A 16,835-nucleotide genomic window follows, 5' to 3' on the forward strand; every position below is an offset into this window, starting at 1 on the left:
CACTCTGAGTGGAGGGTTCACTTTCTTCTTTGTGGTGGTGGAAACTCAGTGGTCTGCGATTTAAACAGCATCAAGAATGTGATGGGCAGCTACCGAGTGTGTTGGAGGTGGGGCTGTTGGGTCACAGGAAGAGACAGCCCTAAAAGGATTGTCTCAGCTGCCTGTGTACTTATTTCCTGACTGAATGGTTATGATGAAACTGTAGATTGTGGGTCAAGACTAGAGAGATATTTCCACTCTCTAAGGTCTGCACTGTGCATCTATCTGCCAACAGTATTTGTTAGCATACGTAGCCTTACATGGGGCTATCAAAAGAATCAGACATCAGAAAACCCTGATCCTAGTCAGTCAATCAAAAGGTATTTATTAAGCATCTATTATGTACCAGGTGCTAAATTCGGGGAATATGAAGAAAGGTAGAAACAGTCCCTGCCCTCAAGGAGCTCAAATTCTAATATGCGAGACAACATGCAAAAAATTGTACATGCAAGTTATATAAAGTATAAATGGAAGGCAATCCCTGAGGGAAGGCCGTAGCAATAAGAGAGATTGGGAGAGCCCTCCTAAAGAAGGTAGGATTAAAGAAAAACAGGAGACTCCAGGGGGTGAACAGGGACAGCATTCTCTTCCTGGGGGAGGGTGGGGGAGGGGGAACAAGTGGGAGTAAACCAGTAAAAAGGAATGGAGTTAGAACTTGGAGTGTTAAACGCAACATGAAGGCCAATGTCTCTGTATTGTAGAGTGAATGGAGGGAGAGGGAAAGTGGAAAAAAATTGGGAAGGTAGGCTTTAAAAGCCAAAAAGAGGATTTTATATTTGATCTTGGAGGTAACAGGGAGCCACTGGAGTTTATTGAATCAAAGCTACAAACATGCCCACATAGCCTTCATCTTCAAAAAACTCATCTGTTTCTTCGGTCCCCACTAACTATCAATCATCCCATACCCCTTCTGCACTTTGTGGCTAAACTCTTTGAGAAGGCCATCTACAATAGGTGCCTCCACTTCCTCTCCTCCCATTCTCTTCTTAACTCTCTGCAATCTGGCTTCCACCCTCATCATTCCACTCTAAAATTACCAGTGATCTCTTAATTGCCAGAGGCAATGATCTGTCTTTGATCGTCATGCCTCTTGACTTCTTTGTAGCCACTAACCCTGTCAGTCACCCTGCTGTCCTTGATACTCTCTTCTCCCTAGGTTTTCAGTACACCACTCTTTCCTGATTCTCTTCCTACCTATCTGACCTGTCCTTCCAAGTCTCCACTGAATCTTCTTCCAATTATCATTGTTAGGCCGATGATTCTCAAATCTACCTATCCATCTCTGACTTCTCTGCTGACCTCCAGATTAAAATCTTCTCCAACTGGAAGTCTAGCAGGCATCCTAAATTCAACATGTCCTAAACTAAACTCACTATCTTTATCCCTATGACCTCTCCTCTCCCTTTTCAGACCTACTTATTACTATTGAGGACACCACCATTGTCCCAGCCCCCCAGGCTCGAATCCTAGGTGTCATCTTCAACTCTTCACTTTCTCTCACCCCACCCCACCCCCATATCCAATCTATTGCCAAGGCCTGTTAATTTTACCTTTGTCAGATCTTATCCCATCCCCTGCTACAGGTCCTCATCTCCTCATACCTGGATTATTTTTCCTTCTTTTTTTTTTTGCAGGGGGGAGGGAAGGCAGGACAATTGGGGTTAAGTGACTTGCCCAAGGTCACACAACTAGTAAGTGTGTCAAGTGTCTGAGGTGTCTGAGATCGGATTTGAACTCAGGTCCTCCTGACTTCAGGGCTGGTGCTCTACTCACTGCGCCACATAGCTGCCCCCATACCTGGATTTTTGCAATAGCCTTCAAATTAGTCTTCCTGACACAAATGTCTGCCCACCCCAGTCCATCCTCCATTCTGCTGCCACTGTGATTTTGATAAAGCACAGGTCCGGTCATGTCATGCATAAATGCACATAGACCAGCCCCCTACTCAGTAAACTGCAGTGGTTCCCTATTACTTCCAGAATCAAATACAAAATCCTCTTTTTGTCATTCAAGACCCTTCATAACCTGCTCCCCACCTACCTTTTCAGTCTTCTTGTAAACTTACAACTTACCCCACTTTTCAGTTCAGTTGCACTGACCTCCTTGCTGTTTCCCAAACAAGATACTCCATCTCTTGACTCTCTGCCATTCCCCCATGCCTGGAATGCTATCCCTCATCTCTACCTCCAGGCTTCCCTGACTTCCTTCAAGCCCCAGCTAAAATCTCATTGTCTGCAGGAAGGCTTTCTCAGTCCCTCTTAATACTGGTTCCTTCCCTCTGTTGATCAGCCCCTGTTTATCCTATATAGAGCTTGTTTGTACAAATTTGTATGTTGTCTCTCCCATTAGATTGTGAACACCTTAAGAGCAGGAACTGACTTTTGCCTCTTTTTGTATCCCCAGCACTTAGCAAGTCATCTGGTGTAGAGTAGGTGCTTAATAAACACTTATTGAGTGACTAATTGATATGGTCAGACCATCCCTCTTCCATACTACCACCTTTTGTGCAAGTAATATCCCCTTTTTGTTCTGAGGAGGGCAAATAAGACATTGATTTATCTGTCATTTCCCCCAACTAACTTATATTAACTTAAATTCTGCCTCTAGATTGCCAGAAAGGAGGGGAGAATCATATTGACCTCTGGATTGCCATATCAGAAGGTAAATTCTTAATTGCTCAGGCTTTCTGCACTCCTTGACTTTGTATGTACTTGATCTTGAGAAAGGGAAAGGCTTAATTAGCTCTTTCCAATGTTTCTGTTCACATTTCCAAAGGTGTTCTCTATAATACCGGCCACATGTGTATGAGGCCTTCTGTGGAAATTAGTTCAGAGTGAAAAGGGGGGATCCCCTAATCTTATTTTCCTAAGAGAGTCCCCAGAGCCAATTGCCATGAGCCACGGATACATACATCCAGGTACCCTCACAGGGCTGAGTCCCTGCCTTCTTTTGCTCTGCATCCCCACAATTCCTTTGGGTTGAGGGACTTGTTTTTTATTAACACTCCAACCCGTCACATAGCTCTTAAGTCCTGTCTGTAGGCTATCGGTTCTCTCCTGTTGCTCTTTGAAGACTCAGTCCCTGTCCTGCTCCTTGTTGGGCTTGGAACAACCCCTCTAAAAATCAGGAATCATCACACACTTGGAACTAGATTCGAAGACTTGCAGCTGAGGATTTTTACAGATTCCTAGGAGTCATAGGGATGACCTAGATTGCCAAGTCTAGCAACCTGCCCAGAGTAAAGATGCCATCCACGGCCTCCACTACAGGCATACAACTTTCAGAATAGTTTTAGATACATGCCATATAGGGTAGGCACAGAACCCAAGTCCTCTCTGAATTTCAGGAGAAAGATTATTGTAAAAAAATAAAAACAAGCCCAGCCTATGGGAGAAAGAATGATCCTCTTTCCACCCAGCTCATCTATGTCTCCCTGTGTGTCTGTGTTTTGCAGCTGCAGGCCCAGGTCGGGGAAGGAAGGTGCTTTTCTGTAAACTGTTCTGACAAGGCCAAACAGCAAGCACTCAGCGTCCTGAAGCACTTCAATGTCCGTGTCACACTCAGTGATATCTTCAGCCGCTGTCAGGTAGGCCCTGGACTCCCAGCATCACCTGCATGACACTGTATATAAGCTTCTATCCCTGTGGTGTCCTCCCATTCTTGGGACTCTGTAGACCTTAGGGATGGTGTTTCGGTCAGGCAGGAGTAGAATGTTCTCAGCATTCTTAACCCAGCTTAACAGCACTCAAAGAATCCCCTGAGATTTCTAGGGGTGTCATGAAATTTTCCCCTCAAAATTTATCAAAGCCAACCAAATGTGAGTCACTTTAACTTGAAAAATAAACACGCACACCACCCTTGGAGCACCGTGATTGAGGGGTATGGCACATTGCAGCATACAGCAAACATGATGAGGCTCATAAAGACTTAAAATTGCTGGAATGATAAGTTAGTAGAAATAGGTGGTTGTCAGTAGCAAACTTTCTCTCTTCTCCATTTTGGGTTTTCATCCCACTCAAAAACATGTAACATATTGAATTTCTCAACTTTCCCTCTCCTCTCACGCTTGATTTAAAGGTAAGTCAGATGTGTTTCTGAATTGGATCAGCTAATATCAGTTAATTGTATTAGAGAAGTATCTTGAAGGCATTGATGAACAGGTGGAGTTTTACAGGTGGTTCCCATTGGGTTTTCTGGCTAAGAAAGCTAGATAGTTGTTTTGTTTGTTTTCCTTCCCATCTGTGTAAAGTCTGACCTGATTACAATCCCTCCAAGGCCCAAGTCCTGCCTCCTGCATAATAAGGCTTTTCTTGCTTCTCCCAGCCTCAAGGACCAGCCCTAACCCCCTGCCAAATACCCTTGGATTCCCTTTCTATGTATTTTGCATATGCTTCTATGTACACTTTCTTTGTTCAATAAAATAAATGCAATCTGATTAGAAGCAGGGAGTTTCTTTTTTGTCTTTGTGTGCCCAAAGCCTGACACAACCAGGCTAGCTGATGGATTAATCCAGAATTGCTGTTGGCCCTGAAGGCCAAACTCTGAGCTAGGTGTAAGATGACCAGCTCATATCTTGAGCATATTTCTTCTTCTTGGAATTTCTCTTGTTTCAGATGGCAAGAAAATCAATTTTAAGGGCAGGAACACTACTTGGTTTAAAGGATGGATATTTATGTCTGATAATTAAATTGTTATTGCTGCTTTTTAGATGAGTGCTCCTTCATGCAAGTTTGTTTTGCAGTAGGAAAAAATGTTACTCGTTATAAGGTTTCTATTTGTTCTGGGCTTGACTGTCAAGACAAGGTGAATATTAGTCAATCTGGCACACAGATCCGATTGGCATACTGACCAGATCAATGGCCTTTAGCAGCACTATGGCAAAATAAATAGGAAAACTTTAGAAAGGAATATCCCAGCTAGGAAGATGCCATGGACCACACTCTTTGGTAGAGTCAGGGACATTTGTCATTGATGTGTTCTACAACCATGGGTCTGTTTTTAGTAAGGTTTTTTTTATTGTCTGTTGATCACATTTAAGTATCTGTTCTGAAGAGCTGTACAGAGAATGTTAAATATGACATTTCCAATTCATTGTGTCAAAATATTATTGATAAAAGTAGTAACATAGAATATAACAGTCTGGAGAGGTCAAGAGGGGGCTGAAAAATGGGTCATCGTAGAAAATCCCTGTGAAGAACACTCAGGTACATCAGGGGCTGGGGTGACAGGAGGAAGGAAAAGGGAGTTGGGGGCTTTCTCCTACTACTAGAAGAAACAAAAAGTACTTTTGCTAAATACTGTTTTACATTTTCTACTTGACATCTGTAACTTTGTGGCTTCGTTGAAATTCAAATCCTTTTAAAAACAAAAAGAACTTTAAATTTGATAGCTTCTTTATACTTCCCGGGTTTGAAGTCATCTCTCCGTGTGTTCATTGTCCATTGTGGAATTCAGACTGATGGCTTTTCCTGCTAAATGAGTCATGGTCCCCAAAAACCTTCATGTCTTTTGTTGTCCTGTTTTACCTGAAGACCAAACTTTGCTCATTAGAGGGTATGACCCTCAACTGACCTTAATTCTTTCTATTGATCTGGTTGATTCCTCCTTTGAAGCTTCCAGAAATCTTTGGCCACAGTATGATTTCAAGTAAATGAAAGGAGGCAACCTGATGGAAAAACCCAAGAACTGACAAGGTACACTTTGAAATTGAGATTACGGAGCTTTGTCCGTGTTTCCAAGTGAGTTTTACCATCTTTGAAATATAAGAGGGAAAAAAAAAATCTCTGCCTTGGACAGCATATTCTTGTGGACACTTCAGCATGCAGAGCTGAAATGTCACCAAAGTCCATGTGATGGGGGGGAGGTGGGCACCACCCTGACCATGTGAAAAGTGCTCCTTTGGGGCCACCACGTGAGGAGCTTTGAAGTCAGCCTGGGAACTCGGGCACTATTGGTGGGTGATTAGTAATAGAGATCCCTCGAGCTGTCGATTAGGTTGGAAATGAGCCTGCCTCTTGAAAGCCTCTGTGCCCACAGTATGCACAGCAGGCTTGGGCTCCTTTCATGTGGCTGTAACGTCAATGCAGATGGAGCTGAGAACTCACAGCTCTTGCCTTTCTCACTGACGAAGGAAGGAGCGTGAGAGCCCTGCCTCCTCCTCCTCCCGATGCGAATCAGAGCCCAGGTCGGGTTATGGGGCTGGCTGGGTGGGGTGCCCAAGATAAAAAGCTTCCTAAGATAAGTGACTGTGTTCATTTCTGCATATAGATGGACCCAGATCTCAGGAGCCTGAAGGAGCCCATGGGGGCCCTAGCCAGTCAGGCGACCCTCCAAAGGCAGGTCTGCAGTGAATAAGACCCTGTCATCTTTAAGCTGGAACACAACATGCTATTCTTTGTTAATAGGACATCCTTTTAGGGGCCTGGGATCTCTTTCACACTTTGTATTCATTTTGTTTTAAACCTGTGTTATTGTTTTTAGTCTCTTTGTGGTCAAAGAAGAGACATGTCATCGAATCTGTGGGTGACATTTGTCATAGAATCACAGGGGAATGAGGTATAAAGTCAGGGCTCAAGAGCTACAAACTTGTACGTGCCTTTAGCAGCATTTCCTGACCTCCAGGGTCTGCCATCCATGTAGCCTGAGGTTTGGTTGGGGGTAGTTTTTCTTATGTGAAAGGTAGTGTTCCTGTTGTCTTTTTCTTTATAGCTTCTGTTCCCTCTGCATCCACCACACCCTTCTCCATCCCCACCTTCGGACATCAGAGGGAGACTCAGGGCCCAGTTCTGCCTGGGCTCTTTGAGCACCTGCCCTCCCCATGTGGCTTCTATGGTCTAATCTCCTGTGAGTTTCCCCTCCAGATTGCCAAGGCTGCCCCTGAGTCCGTGGAGTAGCCATGAAGTATCCTCTGCTTTCCAAGCTATTCCTTTCTGTCTCCCAAGCATCATGGTTGTTGTGTGGAGATCTGAGTTGAATCACTGGAAGCGTGATAATAAGATAGAGATTTCTAGCGCTTCTTGTGTTTGTAGAAATGTTCCCAGCTCTCCAAGGTATTGTAGACAGCGCTGAGTGTCCTTCCTATGCCCTCTCTTTCCTTTGCCTTTTTCTTGTCTGCCCTCCCTGTTCCCACCCCCAGTTCCAAAGTGGTAGATGAGGGGAGTGAGGTCTAGTTATTTGACTTTTTAAGCCCAGCTTTGAAGTTAGGTTCTAGGGTCTAGAATTTAGACTAAATGGAATTTTCTTATCCAAGTAGCTAGGACAGAAGCTGGGTATGGTCAGAAAGGATGGTGTTTGGAGGGCAAAGACAGTTTCATGACTAGGTATGTAGTTTAGAAATATGGTTATTCCTTGACCCCTGTTTTCCACGTCCCCTCTCCAAACAACAGGTCAGGCAAAATGGCTTAGCATGTACGTAGGTATACATTTAGCCATGCACAGCCTCTCACAATAATTATTTTGTCTTGTGTCTTATCACTCCAACTAGACTGTAAACTCAGTGAGGACGGTACATTGTTTCTTTATTTACCCAGGCAGCTAGGTGATGTCCTGTGTCAGGGAGACCCGAGTTCAGATTTGGCCTGAGATACTTATTGGCTGTGTGACCCTGGGCAAGTCAGTTAACTTCTATCTGCTTCGGTTTCCTCATCTGTAAAATGGGAATCAGTCCCCTACCTCACAGGTTGTTATAAGGATCAAACGAGATCATTTCCAAAGGGCTTAGCACAGGGCCTGACACACAGTAGGCACCTAAGTGCTTGTTCCCTGCTTCCTTTCCCCTCACCTTCATCACATAGCAATGAGTACACAATTGTTGTACAGTTAATAAAGAGATTCTAGCCATATTTGGATAAATCCTTGATCTCGTTGATAGGAGTATGCCCTACACTAGGGCAAATTGTAGCCTCATCCATGGCTTCCCATTCTCTGCAGTTCTTTATTATGTCTTTTCATGTATCTGCCGTACAGGTTCTACCCAGTGTCTTCAGTCAGTCAACCAACAAAGAGTTATTAGTGTTTTCCACGTAACAGGCGCTGTGCTAGGTGCTGAAAGTATGAAGCAGTTCTTAATGGAGCTCACATTCTTTCAACAGAGATAACATGTAGATATTTATATTAGATACACCAAATATACTCAATAGAAACAAAAAGCAAATTGGGGGGAGGGCTCTAGGGAATTAAGAAAGGCATCACGTAGAGAAAGTGGTGTTTGGGATGAGCCATTGTGTTTCCCTTGAAACCCTCCCCTCCTCCTAACTTCCTCTTACTGTTGAGGGCATCAACATCTTCCAGGCACCCAGGCTCAAAAATAAGCATCATTTTCAATTCCAGACCCTCTCTCCCCAATATCCAATCAGTGGTCAGGTTGTGTCACTAATACCCTCATCACAACTCTTATATACGCCCCCTTCTCTCCTCTGACACTGCTACCCTCTCTGTTCGAGCCATTATCACCTCGTGTGCCTGCCTCAGATCTTTCCACTCAGCTGCCAAAGGCCCCTTCCTAAAGTGCAGGTCTGACCGTGGCACTCCCCCATATACAATAAATACCAGTGGCTCCCTATCACCTCTAAGTCAAATATCAAATCCTTTCTTTGGCTTTCAAACCCTTTATCACCTTGCTTCTTCCTACCTTTCCAGTTTTCTTACACCTGATTCCCCTCCATGTTGTCAGAAAATGACACTCCACCTGACTCCAAGCATTTTCAGTGCCTGTGCTCCATGCCTGAAATCTTCTCCCTCTTCCTCTTTGGCTCCTAGCTTTCTCTGACAGCCTTCAGGTTGCAGCTGAAATCTTTCCTTCTGCAAAAAAACCTTCCCCTGTCTCCCTTCATGCTGGTGCCTTCCCTCTAAGATTATTTCCAGTTTATCCTGTCTATGTCTTATTTTTATATAGTTTTTTGCATGTTGCTTCCTTCTTAGACTGTGAGCAGAACAGGGACCCTTTTTTTGCCTTTTCTTTGTATTCTTAGCACTTAGCACACTGCCTGACATACAGTAGGTGCTTAATAAATCCTTCTTGACTTGAAGAGGTTCTGGTGAGGTTGGAGTGCCTTCCAAGCATAATGGAGACAGGAGATAGAGTAGTGTGTGTGAGGAACAGCAAGAGTGTGGGGACAGGGTAACGTGTAAGAAGGTGGGGCCAAGTTGAAAAGAGCTTTAAATGACAGAGGAGCCTTAGCCATTTTCCTTTTGTTCATTTAACATTTTCTAGATAGAATTATAGCATTTAGTCTGTTCATATCACTATGAGGCAATCCTACCTCCCTTTCTAGCCATGGGGGTCTTTGATGATCCATCCTATGCCACTTATGCACAAGTCATCTTTAATAATATTCTGCGATCTGTTAGTACCCACTGCCCTTTGGGGCACCTGCAATTTTTATTGTTCTCAGGCTGATTTTTCCCTGACTTGCAGCCTTGTAGCATCATCAAAAGAACATTGGTATTAAACAGTTGGTCTTTTGGAGCAGGGAGCAGGTACATTGAGATTATTGTGAAAATACTATGTAACTTCCTGGGTGTCTGCTAATCTCTTATTCAGTACTAGGCCCAGTTTATTGTCCCTCTGCAGTGCCTTTCTGAGACGTTTGTGCTGATTGGATGGATGCTCACCCAACTTTACGCCATTATCTGTGCTGTGTTGATTGCTAGAGTTATCTCATGAATAATTATAGATTTCATTGAGGAGATCCTAGACCACTCTGGTGTAATGTACTGTTTTTCAAAGTATCGATGACCAGAGTTGCTCATGTCACAATCAGAAAGATCAATAAAACAGAGGAGGGGAAGGATCTCCCACTCCTCTGATTCCAGTCTTTTGGTAGCAGTAGCTGACTGATGCTAGGCTATAGTGTCCATGGTATGCCCTTCCATTTCCATGGCTACTACAGAAACCAGAGAGGCCGTGGCTGGAAGCCAAGGATCCAAAGAATAGTATGAAAACTCATCTATGATTTTCAGACTTCCCTCATATTCTCAACCTCACCTCCTGTCACTTCTCAGCATGTTCCTTTCTGGGCAAGAACATCTGCACACCATCCCATGTGCATGACATCTCATCTTCACCTCTGTGCCTTTGCTCATATGTTCCCCCAGCTGGAAGACCCTCCCCCCTTCTCTTTGCCAATCCTTTTCCTCCCATCCTTCCAGACTGTCCTCTAAACTTCTGTCCTCCAGGAACCATTTCCTAATTCTTCCCACCTGGCTGGGATTTTGCTTTTCACCACATCCCCTCAGCAATCAGTTCCAAAAGTTCCACTTTTCCAACAGATGTTTCAGTGACTGCAGCTTTGGGAATTAGACCCAGCAATCATGAAAGGGTTTACAGGAGACATGAAGCAAGATCTCAACCTCTGCAAGTCTTCAAGCCCAGCCCCCAAATCATCAAGCTGTCCTAGTAATTTACCTCTGTCTTCCTCAAGTTTGTGATCTTTCGCTCTGATTCTCGGGAATGAACTCGTCCTGCCCTAGAGAAGAGGAAATGATTGTATACTCCTATCTCTTTATAGAAACTTTTGTTTCTTCTTAAAGCTGTAGAACCAATAATTGAGATCAGAAATAATCCTGGGTTTTCCAATTTGAGAGTTTGCAGGTGCTGGATAATATAGATCTTTTAAATGATCAGATAATATAGTTAGATTTAAAATCATCCATAGTTCATCTCCTAGAGTTTATAGCAGTTCACCAAGCCTATTTAAAACGTAGCTGACTGAAAAACATTTCACACTACAATTGGAAAAAAAAATATGGACAAAGATCCCAAGAAATATTGTATGATATAGCAAAACTAGCTCCAGCTGTGGAATCAGCTTTCTCACCGAACACAGTGAGTAGCTGGCATGTATGCATTATTCAGTTCTAATGAGGTGACTTTGGGATTAGAGTGCTGATTGGACTCTAGTCCAACTCCCTCTTTGTACAGATTAGGAAACGGAGTTCCAGACAAGTTCTGTGACTTCTCCTTCATACCCATTATCCTGCAAGATCCCATCAGCCTTGGTCCTCCACCTCCTGCTGCCTCTCTGATTGAAGGATGGAGCCTTGAACACCAAACCCTCCATTTAAGGAAGGTGCTCAGGGCAGATCATCACATTTCTCATCTAACCACACTCCTCTAGAACTTGTCTGACTCCTCCATTCTGTGGGTACCTTTGACTCCCCTCCGCCAATTTCCTCCTCATTTTAGCTTCCTTCTGTGTATTGTCTTCCCCCATCAGATCATCAGATTGTTGAGGGCAGGGGACTGTCTTCCTCTTTTTTTTTCATACTTGCATCCCCATGCTTAGCACAGTGCCTGGCACATAGTAGCCACTTAATAAATGTTTATCAACCCAGTGGCTTGGCCCAGGTTGTAAGTGTAGAGCTGGGATTTGCACTCCAGTTCTACACCTCCACTGTACCACTCTGTCTGCACTAGTTTTTCCTTAGCTGTTCTAATTGGGAGTTCTGATGAGCCTCTTTCCTTCCCTTTAATTCTTCTCATTTCTTTCTTTGTACTTGTGTTTCTTACAGTGCATTTATGTCACTGTCACTTGCAGTGTTCATGAGAGTTAAAAGCTAAAAATATCCAAATGTGGCTTCTGAAAGGGCAGATCCCATTTTCGGCAGAAGGCAATGAGCTTTTGATTATAGGAGCTGAATGTGCTCTGTCCTGATATCTGCATATCTGCCTGTCTCTCTGTCTCTTTCATTTTCTTTGACCCACCCCAAGGGCCTATGAGGGAGGAAGGGAGCATTTCTCCGGCACGGCACTCTGACTTTGGATGTTCCAACCCTTGATCTTCTAGAATCAGGTTCTACTAGTTAGGATGCAGCTGCCTGTGAGAGGCCAGGAGACTGCTGCCCTTGCCTCTGAGGAAAGAAGGTAGCCATACAGCTCCTACTCCATGAGCCACATTGTCAGATTACTTCACATGGCTCACATGCCACAGTTTGGCCACTGGTTCCTCCTAATTCCCAGCACAAAACACAAACTGCTGTTTTTGTCTGTCTCCTTAGGATTTCACAGGGCCCCAAAATTGCCTGGCTGGTCCCGATTCTCACCAGCAGGCCTATCAGAGACTTCCTCGTTCCCACAGACTGTGTACTTGACTGCCAAGATTTCAGTATCTTCAGAAATCCAGTGGAGCATGAAGGTCACAGTCAGGGAAGACTGAGAGCCTGGGATTTTTCCCCTCTCACCAGCTCAGGGCTGATGGCTGTCTTTCCTTGCTCGTGACTGTTTTCATAGGGTTAGCATGAAGTTTGCCTTTTGCCCAGACTAGGGCATGCCAGTCATGGAGATGTAGCAGCATGGCTAGGCCTTGTCTGGAAGACTGTTCTGTGCTGTGCTCCCTATAGTACCGAGGTCCCTCTGAGAGATGTTTGTCATTTAGCCAGGTTGACAAGCGTGTGGTGCATTCCAGCTTTCTTTTATACATCTGTGTTTTCTCTGTTTTCACTTGCAGCCTGTAGGTATATTTTAAACTCTTCAGAAAGAACATGTGTTATTTATATTATTTCTTAAAGTGTGAGACTGTTGACACTGTGTTAGCTACTAAGGTCCAACAGTTTTTGGCTTACAGAGAAGATTCTGCTATTTTGCTGCAAAACCTGCATCCCTTTAGGCTTCTGGAGTCTGTAATGCATGAACAACCTGAAGGTGATATTTTGTGGACATATCTTCTGATCAACTCCAGTCCCTTTTTACCTCAATTCCTGATCCTTTAGCCATTCCTTGGCTATGAGGAGGTATGCAGAGAGTAGGACTATTCCCTTGATAACATTTTCCTGTTGCACCCAACACACTGAGGTTTAACTAGCAGGGGAAGAGCAGGGCTTTGCCCCAGGGCACTGACACCCAGAGGAGGGCAGACTTCCTCCCCAAATCCACTGCTGTTCCCTGGGCTCACTTTCTGATTGTCCAGCAGCCATGAAGCATGATTGCCTCTGGCAGGCACATACATACAGTGCCTGGCTCCCTAGTTGACCTCCTTTCCCAACACCAAGGCTGAGGGCTTGTGTTCTCTGCAGAGCAGACCCCCTCTAGCACAAGCCCACCCAAGGTGGGACTGCCCTCTGTTCTGCTATCCCAACCCCACCCCTGACTGAATTTCCCTAGGTGTAGCTCAGTCTATACACCTGAATTTCCCCAGGTGTAACTCTGCCAGTACACCCAGAATGTACTTTTGTGTGTGTACAAATGTATATCAACACTCATAAAATGTAACTCTCACACAAAGACTTCTTTGGCTTAGAACAAAAATCTCTCTTTTGGCCATTGTGCTCCTGAAAGTTTCTGTGATCCAGGAATGAATGGAAACTTCATACTTGAATGAGGGCTGGAGTTTTACCACTGAAAAGAAAAAGTTGGTAAATAAACTAAACAAATGAAGATTTGTTAGAGAAACGAAACAGGGGAATAGGAAGTAAATTGTGATGAGATGCTGAGAAGGCTCAAGCAAGATCTTGTTGGAGTGGGAAGAGCAGAGTATACTTGGGTCAGTGTGATAGTAGACCTCACTAGCAGGAGGTCTCACAGTCAGTCAGAAAGCATTTATTAACCACCTACTATGTGCCAGGTAAGCTCTGGGAAGACCAAAAAAAGCCCCTGCTCTCAGTTCACAATCTAATGGGGAGAAAACATGCAAACAACTCTGTACAAACAAGATAAATTGGAGATGACCTCAAAGCACTAGCTTAAAGAGGGACCCAAAGAAAGCTTCTTGCAGAAGGTGGAACTTAAGTGGAGGTGCAAAGGAATCCGGGGAAGCTAGGAGGCAGAGATGAAGGAGAAGATTCCAGGCATGGGGGATTGTTTGGTGTTCAAGAAGCAACAGAGGCCTGTGTCACTGGATTGCAGTGTACATGAAAGGGAATCAGGTATAAGGAACCTGGAAAGGTAGGAAGGAGCCAGGTTATGAAGGGCTTTGAAAGTCAAACAGAGGAATTGTGTAATAGTGGGGTTTTAGGAAGATCAACTTGATAGCTGAGTGAAGGATGAACTGGAGTAGGAGGAGACTTGAGGCAGGGAGATCGATTGGGAGGCTATTACAGTAGTCCAGGCATGAATCAGTGGTGGCTTGAATGAGGGCGGGGACAGTGTCAGAGGAGAGAAGGGGGCGTATACCAAAGTTATTATGAAGGTCTAAGTGACAGGGGTGGGAGTAGTGGGAGTGAGAAGTCGAGGATGACACCTAGGTTTTGAACCTGTGTGACAGGGAGGATATTGGTGCCCTCCACAGTCATAGGGAAGATAGCAGGGAGTGTAAGAGTGAGAAGAGAACCTTAAGCCTGTCTTGTTTTACCACTGAGGAGACTGAGGCCTAGAAAAGTGAATTCACTTGCCCCTGGGGGTGGTGATCAGGAAAAACTTGAGCTGTGAAAGGTCATTGTATGGGGCACACGTGGAAGTTATTATTTTTATGTTCTACTCCTGCTTCTTACACTTGAAATAGTCTTTCTTGCCATCTTGTTCTTATCAAGCACCAGGGGCTAGCTAGTATCTGGTACCTTCTCATTGCTGAGCATGCCCTGCCAGGGCAGGCAGTGGAAAGGTCACCCTTGCTCAGTACCTCTTATAGCGCCCGCAGATGGGGCAGAAGACTGCCTGTCTCGCTACCCCTTGTACAATTCCCATAGACACGAAGACCAGCTGACAATGCATTCATCTTCCCCTTCCCTTCTCTCAGACACCCTGCCCCCCGGCCTTCATCTTTCACGATCTTCAGAACACATCAGATTGCATTACAAACAATATTATAAACTCCTCGTTTATAAGGCAGCAGTCCTTGTCTTCTCCATCCACTTGCTTCATAAGCTTGCTTCCAAACCCTCACGGTACTGACCGCCAAGTGAGTTACTCTGCATTAACAGCCTTTCCAGAGTGCTGATTGCATACACCTGTGACTGCTGTGCTTGGCACTATTTCTCTCTCATTTCTACTTTATTACATGGATAAATCTTCCTCCAGCACTTTAAGGATCTGTGATTTCATCAGTGGTGATACCTTCGGTGACAGATTGCATCCTTTCCATGCCTTAGTAGTAAGCAGCCTTCATGAGCTGATGCCACAGGGGAAAAAGAACTGCTCTCTTCTGGTGGCTAAGCCTCTGATGATGAGCTTTCATGGGCTCGGCTACCAGGGCCTCGAATGACCCCAGGCTTGTTCTGTAGCTTTGCTGTTGTCTGGCATAACCTTCAAGGTCACCTCAACTCCGTGTTGAGGATTTTGGTGGAGGATGTGGCTACAAAGTGATCAGGCAAATAACCAAGCATCTTCTCTATAATGTTTTAGATACCAACACGGGAGCAGACAACCAGCAGATAAAGATAATTTAGCTTAGAAAATCCATTCAGCATTTTCTTACATTTGGTGCATATCAAGTTAGCCTGCATCTGCCAAACTAAACAAAACCACCTCCCAATGTTCTATTTGCTGGTGCTTCCTTCAGTGTTATTTGTTAATAACAGATTTGGTTGGAGAAAGGCATCAATGGTGTAGTGGAAAAAGTCAGAGTCAAAAATCATAGAGAAAAGCAGTGTGGTACTGTGGAAAGAATATTGCGCTTGAGATGAGAAGACATGAGTTCAAATTCTGTCTCTGACGTTTACTAGCTGTGTGACCCTGGGCAAGTCACCTTATTTCCCTGGGCCTCAGCTATCCTGCCCCAAACTCTCTGCTGACTTCCATTTTCTCATCCCAGCTGCCTATAGGGCATCTTGAACTGGATGTCTTGGAGATACCGTAAACTCAGCATGTCCAAAACTGAACTCATTACCTTTCCTCCAATCCTCTCCCCTTACAATCTTCCCTTTTATTGTCAGAGGCAGGCACCACCATCATCTCAGTCCTCCCGGCTCACAGCTCAGGAGCCATCCAGCATTCCTCACTATGTCTTATCCCCCGTATCCAAGCTGTTGCCCAGGCCTGTCTATTTCACTTTTGCAACATCTCTCAAATACTTCCCTCTCTCCTCTGACTTGGTATGATTCTAGTGCAGACCCTCATCACTTCACGCCTGGACTATTGGCCATAACCTGCTTGTTCTGCCTGGCACAAGTCTCTCCCAGCCCATTCTCCGTTCAGCTGTCAAAATTATTTTCCTAAAATGCAGGTCTGACCATATCATGCACTCTACTCTATAAATTCTAGCAGCTTCCTACCACTTCCAGGATCAAATACAAAATGCTGTTTGGTATTCAGAGTCCTTCATAACCTAGCCCCCTCCTACCTTTTCACTCTTCTTACACTCCCATATACTCTTTCTTTCCCCCTCAGTTTACCTTAATTTTCTTTTTAAAAAAATTTTATTCATTTCAAACTCAAACACAGAAAGACAAAAAAAGAACATTTCCATGTACACAGTACAACATGTAAAACCATGAATTTTGATTTCACACTGTTTACTTTCTTTGATAAACTATGTAATAAATACTACACATCATTTTCAAAACTACCGTGCTTTTCTGTACTTCCTTCTAAGTTTTCTTTTGTTCTCTGCTATGCATGCTTTATTTTTTTATTTCCTCCCTCCCCACCTTGCCCTGGAGATGGTTACACACACAAATGTGTGTGTGTGTGTGTGTATATGTGTGTGTGTGTGTAAAACCATACTATACATGCTTCTGTTTATGAGTTCTTTCTGTGGAGGTGGATAACATCTTCCTTCATAGGTCCTTGATAGTTGATTTGAGTATTTGTAATACTCAAAATGGCTTTGTTGTTCAGAGTTGTTCTTAGAACAATATTGCTGTTACTGTTCTCTTGGTTCTGATCATTTCACTCTTCATTATTTCATGTGAGTCTTTCTATATTT

General features: G+C 44.1%; 1 protein-coding gene across 4 annotated transcripts in view; it reads left to right on the top strand.

Moving 5' to 3' along the window:
- The window catches only part of EXD3 (exonuclease 3'-5' domain containing 3), a 482,404-nt gene that overhangs the window by 314,362 nt on the left and 151,207 nt on the right, over positions 1–16,835 (top strand). For all 4 annotated transcript variants that reach the window (XM_036749598.1, XM_036749599.1, XM_036749600.1 and 1 more), the window contains 2 exons: positions 2,647–2,700; positions 3,494–3,625. In XM_036749598.1, the coding sequence (XP_036605493.1) occupies positions 2,647–2,700; positions 3,494–3,625 (186 nt within the window). The remainder of the gene's footprint in view (positions 1–2,646; positions 2,701–3,493; positions 3,626–16,835) is intronic.

The sequence above is a fragment of the Trichosurus vulpecula genome, chromosome 3 (genome assembly GCF_011100635.1).
Source record: "Trichosurus vulpecula isolate mTriVul1 chromosome 3, mTriVul1.pri, whole genome shotgun sequence".
Classification (NCBI taxonomy): domain Eukaryota; kingdom Metazoa; phylum Chordata; class Mammalia; order Diprotodontia; family Phalangeridae; genus Trichosurus; species Trichosurus vulpecula.